This window comes from Macaca thibetana, chromosome 12 (assembly GCF_024542745.1).
Source record: "Macaca thibetana thibetana isolate TM-01 chromosome 12, ASM2454274v1, whole genome shotgun sequence".
Taxonomy (NCBI): domain Eukaryota; kingdom Metazoa; phylum Chordata; class Mammalia; order Primates; family Cercopithecidae; genus Macaca; species Macaca thibetana.
The window spans coordinates 72,860,335-72,878,703 of record NC_065589.1 but is presented as its reverse complement, the minus strand read 5'-3'; the positions used below and the strand labels follow the sequence as shown (position 1 = coordinate 72,878,703).

The window sequence follows — 18,369 nt, the reverse complement described above, 5'->3', positions numbered from 1 at the left end:
TACCTTTTTTCATGTTAGAATATATACAAGTTCTCAGCAAACTCAGAGGAACTCAGTTTAAGCTAAATTATGTAAACCATTTAGAAAAATTACACTAAATGTAAATACTTTCAGTAGCTTGAGAACGAATGAGGTACTATAGAGCTATAGAACCGAAGAACTGACTGAGTGGTTCAGCTTAGAGATAGGTAAAGAAGAAAATTGCTTCAGTGTTTATTTGTAGAAATTGGTAGGAAAAAAATAATAGGTATAGTATAAATTGAACCTTTTGATTGGCTCACAGTCTTAAGGGGTTTTAAAATGTCATTAAAACTTTTTTTGTTAAAATCATATCTACTTGTATCAAAGGAGAGAGAACCAATTACAAATACAGGAAATGTATTCAATATAATCTTCACTGTTACCAGTTTACTCTCAAATCACAATTATGTGTACATTTAATATATCATCACAGAGTTCACTATGTCTTAATTATGGGTTAAGGATAATTATATATTATGTGTCAGCTGGCCATCAAACCCAAGTACAAGGCCAATCTCCTGCCACTGAATAGAGATGTTACTTTTTTAGTCAAAACATAACTGTCTAAGCCTCAGCTTTCTCAAAGGTAAATGAAAGGTTTAGACCATATGATTTATTTTTTATTTTATTTTATTTTATTTTTTAATTTATTTATTATTATTATACTTTAAGTTGTAGGGTACATGTGCATAACGTGCAGGTTTGTTACATATGTATACTTGTGCCATGTTGGTGTGCTGCACCCATCAACTCGTCATTTACATCAGGTATAACTCCCAATGCAATCCCTCCCCCCTCCCCACTCCCCATGATAGGCCCCGGTGTGTGATGTTCCCCTTCCTGAGTCCAAGTGATCTCATTGTTCAGTTCCAACCTATGAGTGAGAACATGCGGTGTTTGGTTTTCTGTTCTTGTGATAGTTTGCTAAGAATGATGGTTTCCAGCTGCATCCATGTCCCTACAAAGGACACAAACTCATCCTTTTTGATGGCTGCATAGTATTCCATGGTGTATATGTGCCACATTTTCTTAATCCAATCTGTCACTGATGGACATTTGGGTTGATTCCAAGTCTTTGCTATTGTGAATAGTGCTGCAATAAACATACGTGTGCATGTGTCTTTATAGCAGCATAATTTATAATCCTTTGGGTATATACCCAGTAATGGGATGGCTGGGTCATATGGTACATCTAGTTCTAGATCCTTGAGGAATCGCCATACTGTTTTCCATAATGGTTGAACTAGTTTACAATCCCACCAACAGTGTAAAAGTGTTCCTGTTTCTCCACATCCTCTCCAGCACCTGTGGTTTCCTGACTTTTTAATGATCGCCATTCTAACTGGTGTGAGATGGTATCTCATTGTGGTTTTGATTTGCATTTCTCTGATGGCCAGTGATGATGAGCATTTTTTCATGTGTCTGTTGGCTGTATGAATGTCTTCTTTTGAGAAATGTCTGTTCATATCCTTTGCCCACTTTTTGATGGGGTTGTTTGTTTTTTTCTTGTAAATTTGTTTGAGTTCTTTGTAGGTTCTGGATATTAGCCCTTTGTCAGATGAGTAGATTGCAAAAATTTTCTCCCATTCTGTAGGTTTCCTGTTCACTCTGATGGTAGTTTCTTTTGCTGTGCAGAAGCTCTTTAGTTTAATGAGATCCCATTTGTCAATTTTGGCTTTTGCTGCCGTTGCTTTTGGTGTTTTAGACATGAAGTCTTTGCCCATGCCTGTGTCCTGAATGGTACTACCTAGGTTTTCCTCTAGGATTTTTATGGTATTAGGTCTAACATTTAAGTCTCTAATCCATCTTGAATTAATTTTCGTATAAGGAGTAAGGAAAGGATCCAGTTTCAGCTTTCTACTTATGGCTAGCCAATTTTCCCCAGCACCATTTATTAAATAGGGAATCCTTTCCCCATTTCTTGTTTCTCTCAGGTTTGTCAAACATCAGATGGCTGTAGATGTGTGGTATTATTTCTGAGGACTCTGTTCTGTTCCATTGGTCTATATCTCTGTTTTGGTACCAGTACCATGCTGTTTTGGTTACTGTAGCCTTGTAGTATAGTTTGAAGTCAGGTAGCGTGATGCCTCCAGCTTTGTTCTTTTGACTTAGGATTGTCTTGGAGATGCGGGCTCTTTTTTGGTTCCATATGAACTTTAAAGCAGCTTTTTCCAATTCTGTGAAGAAACTCATTGGTAGCTTGATGGGGATGGCATTGAATCTATAAATTACCTTGGGCAGTATGGCCATTTTCACGATATTGATTCTTCCTATCCATGAGCATGGTATGTTCTTCCATTTGTTTGTGTCCTCTTTTATTTCACTGAGCAGTGGTTTGTAGTTCTCCTTGAAGAGGTCCTTTACATCCCTTGTAAGTTGGATTCCTAGGTATTTTATTCTCTTTGAAGCAATTGTGAATGGAAGTTCATTCCTGATTTGGCTCTCTGTTTGTCTGTTACTGGTGTATAAGAATGCTTGTGATTTTTGCACATTAATTTTGTATCCTGAGACTTTGCTGAAGTTGCTTATCAGCTTAAGGAGATTTTGGGCTGAGACGATGGGGTTTTCTAAATATACAATCATGTCATCTGCAAACAGGGACAGTTTGACTTCTTCTTTTCCTAACTGAATACCCTTGATTTCTTTCTCTTGCCTAATTGCCCTAGCCAGAACTTCCAACACTATGTTGAATAGGAGTGGTGAGAGAGGGCATCCCTGTCTTGTGCCAGTTTTCAAAGGGAATTTTTCCAGTTTTTGCCCATTCAGTATGATATTGGCTGTAGGTTTGTCATAAATAGCTCTTATGATTTTGAGGTACGTTCCATCAATACCAAATTTATTGAGCGTTTTTAGCATGAAGGGCTGTTGAATTTTGTCAAAAGCCTTTTCTGCATCTATTGAGATAATCATGTGGTTCTTGTCTTTGGTTCTGTTTATATGCTGGATTATGTTTATTGATTTGCGAATGTTGAACCAGCCTTGCATCCCAGGGATGAAGCCCACTTGATCATGGTGGATAAGCTTTTTGATGTGTTGCTGAATCCAGTTTGCCAGTATTTTATTGAGGATTTTTGCATCGATGTTCATCAGGGATATTGGTCTAAAATTCTCTTTTTTTGTTGTGTCTCTGCCAGGCTTTGGTATCAGGATGATGTTGGCCTCATAAAATGAGTTAGGGAGGATTCCCTCTTTTTCTATTGATTGGAATAGTTTCAGAAGGAATGGTACCAACTCCTCCTTGTACCTCTGGTAGAATTCGGCTGTGAATCCATCTGGTCCTGGACTTTTTTTGGTTGGTAGGCTATTAATTATTGCCTCAATTTCAGAGCCTGCTATTGGTCTGTTCAGGGATTCAACTTCTTCCTGGTTTAGTCTTGGAAGAGTGTAAGTGTCCAGGAAATTATCCATTTCTTCTAGATTTTCCAGTTTATTTGCCTAGAGGTGTTTATAGTATTCTCTGATGGTAGTTTGTATTTCTGTGGGGTCGGTGGTGATATCCCCTTTATCATTTTTAATTGCGTCGATTTGATTCTTCTCTCTTTTCTTCTTTATTAGTCTTGCTAGTGGTCTGTCAATTTTGTTGATCTTTTCAAAAAACCAACTCCTGGATTCATTGATTTTTTGGAGAGTTTTTTGTGTCTCTATCGCCTTCAGTTCTGCTCTGATCTTAGTTATTTCTTGCCTTCTGCTAGCTTTCGAATGTGTTTGCTCTTGCTTCTCTAGTTCTTTTAATTGTGATGTTAGGGTGTCGATTTTAGATCTTTCCTGCTTTCTCTTGTGGGCATTTAGTGCTATAAATTTCCCTCTACACGCTGCTTTAAATGTGTCCCAGAGATTCTGGTATGTTGTATCTTTGTTCTCATTGGTTTCAAAGAACATCTTTATTTCTGCCTTCATTTCGTTATGTACCCAGTAGTCATTCAGGAGCAGGTTGTTCAGTTTCCATGTAGTTGAGCGGTTTTGGTTGAGTTTCTTAGTCCTGAGTTCTAGTTTGATTGCTCTGTGGTCTGAGAGACAGTTTGTTATAATTTCTGTTCTTGTACATTTGCTGAGGAGTGCTTTACTTCCAATTACGTGGTCGATTTTGGAGTAAGTACGATGTGGTGCTGAGAAGAATGTATATTCTGTTGATTTGGGGTGGAGAGTTCTATAGATGTCTATTAGGTCTGCTTGCTGCAGAGATGAGTTCAATTCCTGGATATCCTTGTTAACTTTCTGTCTCGTTGATCTGTCTAATGTTGACAGTGGAGTGTTGAAGTCTCCCATTATTATTGTATGGGAGTCTAAGTCTCTTTGTAAGTCTCTAAGGACTTGCTTGATGAATCTGGGTGCTCCTGTATTGGGTGCATATATATTTAGGATAGTTAGCTCTTCCTGTTGAATTGATCCCTTTACCATTATGTAATGGCCTTCTTTGTCTCTTTTGATCTTTGATGGTTTAAAGTCTGTTTTATCAGAGACTAGTATTGCAACCCCCGCTTTTTTTTGTTCTCCATTTGCTTGGCAAATCTTCCTCCATCCCTTTATTTTGAGCCTATGTATGTCTCTGCGTGTGAGATGGGTCTCCTGAATACAGCAGACTGATGGGTCTTGACTCTTTATCCAGTTTGCCAGTCTGTGTCTTTTAATTGGACCATTTAGTCCATTTACATTTAAGGTTAATATTGTTATGTGTGAACTTGATCCTGCCATTATGATATTAACTGGTTATTTTGCTCGTTAGTTGATGCAGTTTCTTCCTAGCCTCAATGGTCTTTACATTTTGGCATGTTTTTGCAATGGCTGGTAGCGGTTGTTCCTTTCCATGTTTAGTGCTTCCTTCAAGGTCTCTTGTAAGGCAGGCCTAGTGGTGACAAAATCTCTAAGCATTTGCTTATCTGTAAAGGATTTTATTTATCCTTCACTTATGAAACTTAGTTTGCCTGGATATGAAATTCTGGGTTGAAAATTCTTTTCTTTAAGAATGTAGAATATTGGCCCCCACTCTCTTCTGGCTTGTAGAGTTTCTGCCGAGAGATCTGCTGTTAGTCTGATGGGCTTCCCTTTGTGGGTAACCCGACCTTTCTCTCTGGCTGCCCTTAAGATTTTTTCCTTCATTTCAACTTTGGTGAATCTGGCAATTATGTGTCTTGGAGTTGCTCTTCTCGAGGAGTATCTTTGTGGCGTTCTCTGTATTTCCTGGATTTGAATGTTGGCCTGCCCTACTAGGTTGGGGAAGTTCTCCTAGATGATATCCTGAAGAGTGTTTTCCAACTTGGTTCCATTTTCCCCCTCACTTTCAGGCACCCCAATCAGACGTAGATTTGGTCTTTTTACATAATCCCATACTTCTTGCAGGCTTTGTTCATTTCTTTTTCTTCTTTTTTCTTTTGGTTTCTCTTCTCGCTTCATTTCATTCATTTGATCCTCAATCGCAGATACTCTTTCTTCCAGTTGATGGAGTCGGTTACTGAAGCTTGTGCATTTGTCACGTATTTCTCGTGTCATGGTTTTCATCTCTTTCATTTTGTTTATGACCTTCTCTGCATTAATTACTCTAGCCATCAATTCTTCCACTTTTTTTTCAAGATTTTTAGTTTCTTTGCGCAGGGTACGTAATTCCTCCTTTAGCTCTGAGAAATTTGATGGACTGAAGCCTTCTTCTCTCATCTCGTCAAAGTCATTCTCCGTCCAGCTTTGATCCGTTGCTGGCGATGAGCTGCGCTCCTTTGCCGGGGGAGATGCGCTCTTATTTTTTGAATTTCCAGCTTTTCTGCCCTGCTTTTTCCCCATCTTTGTGGTTTTATCTGCCTCTGGTCTTTGATGATGGTGATGTACTGATGGCGTTTTGGTGTAGGTGTCCTTCCTGTTTGATAGTTTTCCTTCTAATAGTCAGGACCCTCAGCTGTAGGTCTGTTGGAGATTGCTTGAGGTCCACTCCAGACCCTTTTTGCCTGGGTATCAGCAGCAGAGGCTGCAGAAGATAGAATATTTCTGAACAGCGAGTGTACCTGTCTGATTCTTGCTTTGGAAGCTTCCTCTCAGGGGTGTACTCCACCCTGTGAGGTGTGGGGTGTCAGACTGCCCCTAGTGGGGGATGTCTCCTAGTTAGGCTACTCAGGGGTCAGGGACCCACTTGAGCAGGGAGTCTGTCCCTTCTCAGATCTCAACCTCCGTGTTGGGAGATCCACTGCTCTCTTCAAAGCTGTCAGACAGAGTCGTTTGCGTCTGCAGAGGTTTCAGCTGCTTTTGTTATTGCCCTGTCCCCAGAGGTGGAGTCTACAGAGACAGGCAGGTTTCCTTGAGCTGCTGTGAGCTCCACCCAGTTCGAGCTTCCCAGCAGCTTTGTTTACCTACTTAAGCCTCAGCAATGGCGGGCGCCCCTCCCCCAGCCTCGCTGCTGCCTTGCCGGTAGATCACAGACTGCTGTGCTAGCAACGAGGGAGGCTCCGTGGGTGTGGGACCCTCCCGGCCAGGTGTGGGATATGATCTCCTGGTGTGCCTGTTTGCTTAAAGCACAGTATTGGGGTGGGAGTTACCCGATTTTCCAGGTGTTGTGTGTCTCAGTTCCCCTGGCTAGGAAAAGGGATTCCCTTCCCCCTTGCGCTTCCCAGGTGAGGCGATGCCTCGCCCTGCTTCAGCTCTCGCTGGTCGGGCTGCAGCAGCTGACCAGCACCGATCGTCCGGCACTCCCCAGTGAGATGAACCCAGTACCTCAGTTGAAAATGCAGAAATCACCGGTCTTCTGTGTCGCTCGCGCTGGGAGTTGGAGACTGGAGCTGTTCCTATTCGGCCATCTTGCTCCGCCCCCCAACAATAACCAGACCATATGATTTATAAGGGCACTTCTGTTTCAATTCTGTTATTCTAAATTCTCAAAATGAATTTCTGTCTTTCTTGAAATATTTTTTCCCCTTCTTGCTGGTTAATTCTTAGGCAGTTTTTCTTTTTGTAATTATCTTTAGTTTTTCCTAATTTTTTTTTTTTTTCTTGAGACAGGGTCTCACTGTCACCCTGGCTGTAGTGCAATGGTATGATCAGGGCTCACTGCAGCCTCAACCTCCTGTGCCCAAGGGATCCTCCCACCTCAGCCCCGATGAGTAGTTGGGACTACAGGCTTGTGCCACCACGCACAGCTCATTTTTTGTATTTTTAGTAGAGCTGGGGTTTCACCATGTTGCCCAGGCTGGTCTTGAATTCCTGGACTCAAGGTGATCTACCTGCCTTGGCCTCCCAAAGCGCTGGGATTACAGGCGTAAGCCACCTTGCCTGGCCTATTTTTCCTAAATATTCTTTTAATTTTTCTGACTGCAATGTAATCTGATATTTGGATTGTTAGTGCTTAGATAGTATTCAAATCAGGTATATTAGGTGTCTGTGCTGTGTCATTATTTAAATGTTTCCTTAGTAAGCTGTCTAATCATAAAAATTACACATTTAAGAAATTTGCTGATATAATTTGGGTCTACCTCTATTTACAATTGATGTAATTTAGGTAACTGTTCAGTACAGTTTTTTCCTGAACCTAATAATTTAGTTATTTTTAAAAAACACTTAATAAAATACTTTATATGAGACAGATTCTTATCAGAACATTAATTAGAAGCATATTGGCTTATAGCCATATAAATATATATTAGTATATTAGTTTATAGCTATATAAATATATAATTTTCTTTAGTGAAAGAAAATTAAAAATTATGATAATCTATAGGTTGGTTTACTACATGTTATTAGATTTTTGTATAACAGACATAAACATTTAGACACATAGCAGATTGTAAATGCCTGTAATACCAATAACTATACTGTAGTACACTATTTTATGTTGGGTAATTGAGGATCTGTGGCTTTTGGTTTCCAATGGGGGGGTTCCTGGAACCCATCCATCATGGAAACTGGGAGACAACCATATTTATGAGTGACAAAATATACCATCGTGACCTCTGTAACTACTTGGATTTCTGCATCATTGATTCCTCTTATTTTTTTCACTTCCTTCTTTATGTCTTCTCCCAACCTTTTCCTCCCTTTCTTCATTGAATTTCACTGATTCACTTCTTCTCTTTAATTGCATGTGTTTGGCATAATAATTGTAATGAAAACATATTTTTGCCAGATCTAATCTGGCCTATGGTAGTAAAAATATAGGTACTATATATTTTTTGAAGGGGTGTTAATTTGATAATGAGATTTAGTTCTGAAAAAGTCATCATTACAGTTAGTGTAAATCGTACTTTTTTGTCAATGGAATTTCTGCTAAGAGTATTTATACTAGAATTTCCTTTCTTTTTTCTTTTTCTTTCCTTCCTTCCTTTTCCTTTCTTATCTTTCTTTTCTTTTTTTATTTTTGACAGGGTCTCACTCTATCACCCTGGTTGGAGTGCAGTGGCATGATCACAGCTCACTGCAACCTCAAACTCCTGGGCTCGATTGATCCTCCCACTTCAGCCTCTGAAGTAGCTAGGACTACAGGCGCACACCACCACACATGGCTAACTTTCCCATTTTTTGTGGAGAGGAAGTCTGGCTGTGTTGGCCAGGCTGGTCTTGAACTCCAGGCCTCAAGCAGTCCTCCCACCTTGGCCTCCCAAAGTGCTGGGATTACAGGCATGAGCCACTATGCCCAGCCTACTAGAATGTCTTAGTCTGGGATCCTTGGATAGGTTTTATTGTTTTGTTTGTATTTTTTGTTTTGTTTGGGGTGTGGTATCATAGCATCCAAAATATATTGAAATAAAAAACTTTAAGAAGTACTATAATTTAGACAAAGTATTCTATCCAACACAGACTCTCTTGCATCTCTTGACCCTTGATCCTTTTTAAAATTTAACCCACATAATTTTGCCGCCTCCCCCTTAGGATTCTTCTTATCTCTATTTTAGGTCTTTCATCCATGTTCTCAGAAATTATCTTTCTTAAGCTTGATGAGCCTACTTTTTCTTTTATTCAGAGATTGCCTGTGTAAAATATGTTTTCTTAATACTTTGTATTGTGAAGAATTCTCAATACAAAGCGGTGAACATTACATTATATTTAACTTTCTGATATGATATAAAACTTGCTGTGTGTAAAACAAGCACTCAAAATGTATTTGTTAATAATGACTTAAAAGTCAGTTACCACTCAGTAACTTACTTAGCTGATCTGAACAGAAATACTATTCTGTTGTACTCTTTGAATATTTTACTCAAAAAGGTATATTGAATTTAGGAAGCTTTTAGGCTGAATTGTACATTTAGAGAAACTTAACTATGCCACATTAATAAATAGCAAATCTATGGTAGTATTTTGAGTTTTCTACAAATCTATGGTAGTGTTTTGAGTTTAAGTGAACTCTGTCTGTTTAAGAGATAGTTTACTTAATTTTAAAAACATGATACATTGCTGTTTTGATATTTAGTGGGATATTGATTCTTGGATATGTAATCTATAGGTCATTATATTTAACAAGTAATCATACTGTTAATTAGATAAGGATGGGGCGAGTCACATGATACAAAGAGAATCATTGCAGAGTCAGAGTCATTGTTATAGTTTAGAATCAGGACATAATACTACATGACTGAGTGAATATGGCGGAAAGCACAGGAGTAATTTAAAGATAATGCAAAGAACTGATTACCAGAAGAGGCACACCCAAGTGAGTTCCAACGTCCAGTATTCCAAAACTTCAATATTACCAAAATAAATTTCATCAGTTAATTAGCAAGTATTTCTTGCTCAGCTTTTTGTTATGCAGAGGGATACATGGAAAATAAAAAGCATAATTCCTGATATTTTGGAATTTACAGTCTAGTTGGAAAGAGCATAGTAACATGAAGGAAACAATGAGGAACTACAGAAAGACCAAATATCATCCAATAATAAATTCTCTGATCCAAACTATCAGTGCCTTAAAAGTTAAGGTTAAACTTACATTCTGTGGTGTTTGTCCCTTCCTATATTTTAGGATTTTAAAAGTATAGTTAATAAGTAGAATAAAGGACATCATAGCAGTTCTGACTTTATCCCAATTTACATATTATGGTACTTTGCATGTTACACTTTCTATTTTAGTGAATATAAAAAGAGGTGCATTTCTTTAAGTATAAAGATTTTATTGAAATAAATTTGAATTCATAAAAAGCCATTATTTTTTCTTTCTTATAAAAATGGAAGTAATCACTAAGATCAACTTGTAGACTGTTACTTAATGTCACTATCTGCATATTCTGTAATAAATATATTGTCGTATTTTTATGGTGTATTATTTTAATAAATCCTCAAAGACATTTGAGGGAAATTGTAAAAGAAAAAAGTTGTGGTCTATATTTTTTCTATTGTATGCATATATTATATGCATATATTATACCACTATAATGACTATATTTTTTTAAAATTTGACTCTTTTCACATCGTAAATATTTTTTGTACAGCTTAAATTTGCCACATTCACTGCTTAGAAAATGTTTTTTAAGTTAGTATTCCATTTTTTAGGTAACTCCCTCACTCTTGTTGGTCATTTCTAGTTTCTTGCTGTAATAGTGCTGTAATAGATGTCTTGTACATACAGCTATTTTTTTTTCTTTTGGATTATATCCCAGGAAAGAATTCCCAGGGGTGGGAGTTACTGGGTCAAAAAACATGACTTACATATGTTTATTTACATATAATTATGTAATTTATAAGCTGTCTTTTAAAGAAGTATTGGAATAGCTTTGACCACCTACCCAGTTTCGTTGTGAATCCAGAGGTGTACAGTTTTACCCAAATTTTGAAGAAGCTCATATGCTTGAAAAATAATATGATCACAGTTTTACTCTACTCATTAAAAATTACTTCCAATGTAAATTTCTTATAATTTTCAATGACCAGTGTTAACTTATATTTTAATTTTTTCAGAGTACATGTGATGCAGAAAAGTCTTATGAAGTGTTACTGAGCTTTGTGATAAGTGAACTATCTAAAGGAAAGTTATACCATGAAGAAGGAACTCAGGAGTGTGCAATGGTATGCTTTTGCTAAAATCAGATGTAGTGGTTATTTAGTAAAAAATTTACATTTTCTTGCCATTATGAAAGTAATTTTTGAAAACTCTTATTTATTGTAGACTGACTTGTTCTAATTTTCTTTTTTAACTTTAGGTTAACCCTATTGCTTGGTCTCCTGAATCCATGGAAAAGTACTTACAGGACTTCTGCTTACCTTTTCTCAGAATCACCAGCCTTCTTCAGCACCATCTTTTTGGGGAAGATTTACCTAGCTGCCAGGTAGATAATTTGGGATAGGTAGGAGGGAGCTTTTTTGTTTTATTTTAGACGGAGTCTCTCTCTGTTACCCAGGCTGGAGTGCAGTGGCACAATCTCGGTTTACTGCAACCTCCGCCTCCCAGGTTGATGCGATCCTCCTCCCTCAGCCCCCCTAGTAGCTGGGATTACAGGCACACACCACCATGCCCAGCTAATTTTTGTATTTGTAGTAGAGACAGGATTTTCACCATGTTGGCCAGGCTGATCTCAAGACTCCTGACCTCAGGTGATCCACCTGCCTTGGCCTTCCAAAGTGCTAGAATTACAGGTGTGAGCCACTGCATCAGCCAAGCCTTGTTTTTATAGTAAGCTATTTTGTTTTAAATATACTGATATGTAGTGTAGTACATATGTAACTCATATGACTATATGTTAGTCTAGATTAAAGGAATATTTAGGATATTTACTATTTTTGTTGTATTTGTTAACATCCACCCATTTTTATGATAATATTACTAATGTTGGATATTTGAGCAGCTTTGGATTAGATCAATGATGATACATTCCCAGTACCTGATGAATAGGATCATAGGATTCAGTGTTATTGACATTTGTATCCCTAACATCATCTGCTTTTAATATTCTTTTAAAAGTTATGTTGGTCGGAAAACTGGTTGTTTGAAGATATGACGGCATTTATAGCAGTATTCAGTTTGTAACCAGTTGTATTAAAATGGGTGAATGAATTATCACTGGTTTAATCTATTTCATAAAACTGTGGATTGATATGAGTGGGCAAGAAAATGACAGGGTAGGAAACCAGAAGGTAAGTAAACCCAAACTGTGCTTATAGGAATGTGATCCTGACTTATCTGCCATTCAGTTCTAGGGAATTTGATGTGGAAATTAAACATTTATCATATTTACAGCCTTTGAATCCTGAAGTATTTTAGAATTAAGCAGTTTTGTGCTCCCTCTTTCTTAAGTAATTCATCATTACATTAAATAGTTAGAATTCTTTGGTTTTTATCAAGTGCTTCAAGATAAATGCTGCACATTTGTCACCAAAACATTCTTTTTAGAGTTATAAGATGTTGAACAAATTCTTAGAATAACCATTCATTAGATATTTTCTTTCATAGTTTTAAAATTTTATATTTTAAAAAAGTGTGTTTCTTTCTGGCATATGAGCATCCTCAAGCATGGAGAAGTGTAACCGAACAAAATCAACTTCTTTTACCACCTGTACTTTTTTCACATTTAAAGGCTTTGGTTCTCTCTGTTCTTCTTACCTTATGGCTTATTTTGTTATTAGTTTTTATGAGAGTATTTTTTGCCCATAAGTTGGAAAGTATGTGGAGGCAGAAGCTCTTGAGCTGGGCATTGAAAGTTGGTCTGGTGTTTGAGTGTACAGTGATGCCTGTAGTGGAATACCACATGTGCTTAGACCAAGAAAGAAATACATTCAATATAGTGCATAAAAAGGAACAATGTGACATGGTGAAGAAAGAGATTAAAATATAGTTGTAATGGATCTTGAATTTCACATGAATGAATTTGGACCATTGAAAGATGTTAGACAAAAATATGATATGACTCAAATTTTGTTTCAGGATAAAACCTCATTCTAGTATAAGACAGATTGTGAAGAATAGACAGATGGGAACAGAAAGACCAGTTAGGAAAGGACATACTGGGAATAATTTTCGTATAAGGAGTAAGGAAAGGATCCAGTTTCAGCTTTCTACTTAGGGCCAGCCAATTTTCCCAGCACCATTTATTAAATAGGGAATCCTTTCTCCATTTCTTGCTTTTGTCAGGTTTGTCAAAAATCAGATGGCTATAGATGTGAGGTATTATTTCTGAGGGCACTGTTCTATTCCATTGGTCTATATCTCTGTTTTGGTACCAGTACCATGCTGTTTTGGTTACTGTAGCCTTGTAGTATAGTTTGAAGTCAGGTAGCGTGATGCCTCCAGCTTTGTCCTTTTGGCTTAGGATTGTCTTGGCAATGCGGGGTCTTTTTTGGTTCCATATGAACTTTAAAGCAGTTTTTTCCAACTCTGTGAAGAAAGTCATTGGTAGCTTAATGGGGATGGCATTGAATCTATAAATTACCTTGGGCAGTATGGCCATTTTCACAATATTGATTCTTCCTATCCATGAGCATGGTATGTTCTTCCATTTGTTTGTGTCCTCTTTTATTTCACTGAGCAGTGGTTTGTAGTTCTCCTTGAAGAGGTCCTTTACATCCGTAAGTTGGATTCCTAGGTATTTTATTCTCTTTGAAGCTATTGTGAATGGGAGTTCATTCATGATTTGGCTCTCTGTTTGTCTGTTACTGGTGTATAAGAATGCTTGTGATTTTTGCACATTAATTTTGTATCCTGAGACTTTGCTGAAGTTGCTTATCAGCTTAAGGAGATTTTGGACTGAGAAGATGGGGTTTTCTAAATATACAATCATGTCATCTGCAAACAGGGATAATTTGACTTCTTCTTTTCCTAACTGAATACCCTTGATTTCTTTCTCTTGCCTGATTGCCCTAGCCAGAACTTCCAACACTATGTTGAATAGGAGTGGTGAGAGAGGGCATCCCTGTCTTGTGCCAGTTTTCAAAGGGAATGCTTCCAGTTTTTGCCCATTCAGTATGATATTGGCTGTGGGTTTGCCATAAATAGCTCTTACTATTTTGAGATAAGTTCTATCAATACCAAATTTATTGAGAGTTTTTAGCATGAAGGGCTGTTGAATTTTGTCAAAGGCCTTTTCTGCATCTATTGAGATAATCATGTGGTTTGTGTCTTTGGTTCTGTTTATATGCTGGATTACGTTTATTGATTTGCGTATGTTGAACCAGCCTTGCACCCCAGGGATGAAGCCCACTTGATCATGGTGGATAACCTTTTTGATGTGCTGCTGTATTCGGTTTTCCAGTATTTTACTGAGGATTTTTGCATCGATATTCATCAGGGATATTAGTCTAAAATTCTCTTTTTTTGTTGTATCTCTGTCAGGCTTTGGTATCAGGATGATGTTGGCCTCATAAAATGAGTTAGGGAGGATTCCCTCTTTTTCTATTGATTGGAATAGTTTCAGAAGGAATGGTACCAACTCCTCCTTGTCCCTCTGGTAGAATTCGGCTGTGAATCCATCTGGTCCTGGACTTTTTTTGGTTGGTAGGCTATTAATTATTGCCTCAATTTCAGAGCCTGCTCTTGGTCTGTTCAGGGATTCAACTTCTTCCTGGTTTAGTCTTGGGAGAGTGTAAGTGTCCAATAAATTATCCATTTCTTCTAGGTTTTCTAGTTTATTTGCATAGAGGTGTTTATAATATTCTCTGATAGTAGTTTGTATTTCTGTGGGGTTGGTGGTGATATCCCCTTTTTCATTTTTTATTGCGTCTATTTGATTCTTCTCTCTTTTCTTCTTTATTAATCTTGCTAGCAGTCTATCAATTTTGTTGATCTTTTCAAAAAACCAGCTCCTGGATTCATTGATTTTTTGGAAGGTTTTTTGTGTCTCTATCTCCTTCAGTTCTGCTCTGATCTTCGTTATTTCTTGCCTTCTGCTAGCATTTGAATGTGTTTGCTCTTGTTTCTCTAGTTCTTTTAATTGTGATGTTAGGGTGTCAATTTTAGATCTTTCCTGCTTTCTCTTGTGGGCATTTAGTGCTATAAATTTCCCTCTACACGCTGCTTTAAATGTGTCCCAGAGATTCTGGTATGATGTATCTTTGTTCTCACTGGTTTCAAAGAACATCTTTATTACTGCCTTCATTTCGTTGTGTACCCAGTAGTCGTTCAGGAGCACGTTGTTCAGTTTCCATGTAGTTGAGTGGTTTTGATTGAGTTTCTTAGTCTTGAGTTCTAGTTTGATTGCATTGTGGTCTGAGAGACAGTTTGTTATAATTTCTGTTCTTGTACATTTGCTGAGGAGTGCTCTACTTCCAACTATGTGGTCGATTTTGGAATAAGTGCAATGTGGTGCTGAGAAGAATGTATATTCTGTTGATTTGGGGTGGAGAGTTCTGTAGATGTCTATTAGCTCCGCTTGGTGCAGAGTTGAGTTCAATTCCTGGATATCCTTGTTAACTTTCTGTCTCGTTGTTCTGTCTAATGTTGACAGTGGGGTCTTAAAATCTCCCATTATTATTGTATGGTTGTCTAAGTCTCTTTGTAAGTGTCTAAGGACTTGCTTTATGAATCTGAGTGCTCCTGTATTGGGTGCATATATATTGAGGATAGTTAGCTGTTCCTGATGAATTGATCCCTTTCCATTATGTAATGGCCTTCTTTGTTTTGTCTCTTTTGATCTTTGATGGTTTAAAGTCTGTTTTATCAGAGACTAGGATTGCAATCCCTGCTTTTTTTTGTTTTCCATTTGCTTGGTAGATCTTCCTCCATCCCTTTATTTTGAGCCTGTGTGTATCTCTGCATGTGAGATGGGTCTCCTGAATACAGCAAACTGATGGGTCTTGACTCTTTATCCAATTTGCCAGTCTGTGTCTTTTAATTGGACCATTTAGTCCATTTACATTTAAGGTTAATATTGTTATGTGTAAACTTGATCCTGTCATTGTGATATTAGCTGGTTATGTTGCTCACTAGTTGATGCAGTTTCTTCCTAGCATCGACGGACTTTACATTTTGGCATGTTTTTGCAATGGCTGGTACCGGTTGTTCCTTTCCATGTTTAGTGCTTCCTTCAGGATCTCTTGTAGGGCAGGCCTGGTGATGACAAAATCTCTAAGCATTTGCTTATCTGTAAAGGATTTTATTTATCCTTCACTTATGAAACTTAGTTTGCCTGGATATGAAATTCTGGGTTGAAAATTCTTTTCTTTAAGAATGTTGAATATTGGCCCCCACTGTCTTCTGTCTTAGAGAGTTTCTGCCGAGAGATCTGCTGTTAGTCTGATAGGCTTCCCTTTGTGTGTAACCCGACCTTTCTCTCTGGCTGCCCTTAAGATTTTTTCCTTCATTTCAACTTTGGTGAATCTGACAATTATGTGTCTTGGAGTTGCTCTTCTCGAGGAGTATCTTTGTGGCATTCTCTGTATTTCCTGAATTTGAATGTTGGCCTGCTTTACTAGGTTGGGGAAGTTCTCCTGGATGATATCCTGCAGAGTGTTTTCCAACTTGGTTCCATTTTCCCCGTCACTTTCAGGCACACCAATCAGACATAGATTTGGTCTTTTCACATAATCCCATATTTCTTGGAGGCTTTGTTCATTTCTTTTTACTCTTTTTTCTCTACACTTCTTGCTTCATTTCATTCATTTGATCTTCAGTCGCTGATACTGTTTCTTCCAGTTGATCAAGTCAGTTACTGAAGCTTGTGCATTTGTCACGTAGTTCTCGTGTCATGGTTTTCATCTCTATCAGTTCTTTTATGGTCTTCTCTGCATTGATTATTCTAGTTATCCATTTATCCATTCTTTTTTCAAGGTTTTTAGTTTCTTTGCGCTGGTTATGTAGTTCCTCCTTTAGCTCTGAGAAGTTTGATCGACTGAAGCCTTCTTCTCCCAACTTGTCAAAGTCATTCTCCGTTCAGCTTTGTTCCGTTGCTGGTGATGAGCTACGTTCCTTTGAAGGGGGAGATGTGCTCTGATTTTTTGAACTTCCAGCTTTTCTGCACTGCTTTTTCCCCATCTTTGTGGTTTTATCTGCCTTTGGTCTTTGATGATGGTGTGGGTGTCCTTTCTGTTTGTTAGTTTTCCTTCTAACAGTCAGACCCTCAGCTGTAGGTCTGTTGGAATTTGCTTGAGGTCCACTCCAGACCCTCTTTGCCTGGGTATCAGCAGCGGAGGCTGCAGAAGATAGAATATTGCTGAACACCGAGTGTTGCTGTCTGTCTGATTCTTACTCTGGAAGCTTTGTCTCAGAGATGTACCCAGCTGTGTGAGGTGAGGTGTTGGTCTGCACCTAGTGGGGGATGTCCCACAGTTAGGCTACTCAGGGGTCAGGGACCCACTTGAGCAGGCAGTCTGTCCATTCTCAGATATCACCCTCCATGCTGGGAGAACCACTGCTCAACCTCCGTGCTGGGAGAACCACTACTCTCTTCAGAGCTGTCAGACAGGGACTTTACATCTGCAGAGGTTTCTGCTGCTTTTTGTTTAGCTATGCCCTGTCCCCAGAGGTGGAGTCTACAGAGGCAGGCAGGCCTCCTTGAGCTGTGGTGGGCTCCACCCAATTTGAGCTTCCCAGCAGCTTTGTTTATCTACTTAAGCCTCAGCAATGGTGGGCGCCCCTCCCCCAGCCTTGCTGCAGCCTTGCAGTTAGATCTCAGACTGCTGTGCTAGCAATGAGGGAGGCTCTGTGGGCGTGGGACCCTCCAGGCCAAGTGTGGGATATAATGTGGTGTGCAGTTTGCTAAGACCCTTGGTAAAGCACAGTATTAGGGTGGGAGTTACCCGATTTTCCAGGTGTTGTGTGTCTCAGTTTCCCTTGGCTAGGAAAAGGAATTCCCTTCTCCCTTGTGCTTCCCAGGTGAGGCGATGCCTTGTCCTGCTTCAGCTCTTGCTGGTTGGGCTGCACCTGCTGACCAGCACTGACTGTCTGACATGCCCCAGTGAGATGAACCTGGTACCTCAGGTGAAAATGCAGAAATCACCCATTGTCTGTGTTGCTCACGCTGGGAGCTGGAGGCTGGAGCTGTTCCTATTCAGCCATCTTGGGCGCCCCCAGCAATACATTTTTTAATCAAACATTTTGTTAAGCATAGCAAATAATCAAGAATGGTAAGTAGATGTTCTAACACAGCAAGCTTGTGCTCCACAGTAATCTATTAGACTTCCTAATTTAGTGAAATATCTTAGTCTAGCACTATTTCTACTACCATGTTAGGACTAATGATAGTAACCTACATAGTTCCCTTATCTTTTCTCTCTTCTTAAATGAATCTGTCTCTTTTATTCTCTAACTCTGGAATTCTAAATAGAGCAGCTTCATGTAACTTCTAAGTTCCATAGCATTGTTTGTAAAGTAGTTTGTGTATGTGCATTTTTATTGGAAGAAAATAGTTATAAGATTCTCACAGGGCCTTATTATCTAGCCCCCCCCCCACCTCCATAAAACTTGAAGAACATTAATATATCTCCTTTATTTTTTTCTTCTTCTGTCAAAATAATTTT

At 38.5% G+C, this 18,369-nt stretch overlaps 1 protein-coding gene across 6 annotated transcripts in view; it reads left to right on the top strand.

The window, feature by feature from the left end:
- The window catches only part of UBR3 (ubiquitin protein ligase E3 component n-recognin 3), a 264,525-nt gene that overhangs the window by 225,921 nt on the left and 20,235 nt on the right, over nt 1-18,369 (top strand). For all 6 annotated transcript variants that reach the window (XM_050751441.1, XM_050751437.1, XM_050751440.1 and 3 more), the window contains 2 exons: nt 10,885-10,992; nt 11,127-11,252. In XM_050751441.1, coding sequence (XP_050607398.1) covers nt 10,885-10,992; nt 11,127-11,252 — 234 coding nt within the window. The remainder of the gene's footprint in view (nt 1-10,884; nt 10,993-11,126; nt 11,253-18,369) is intronic.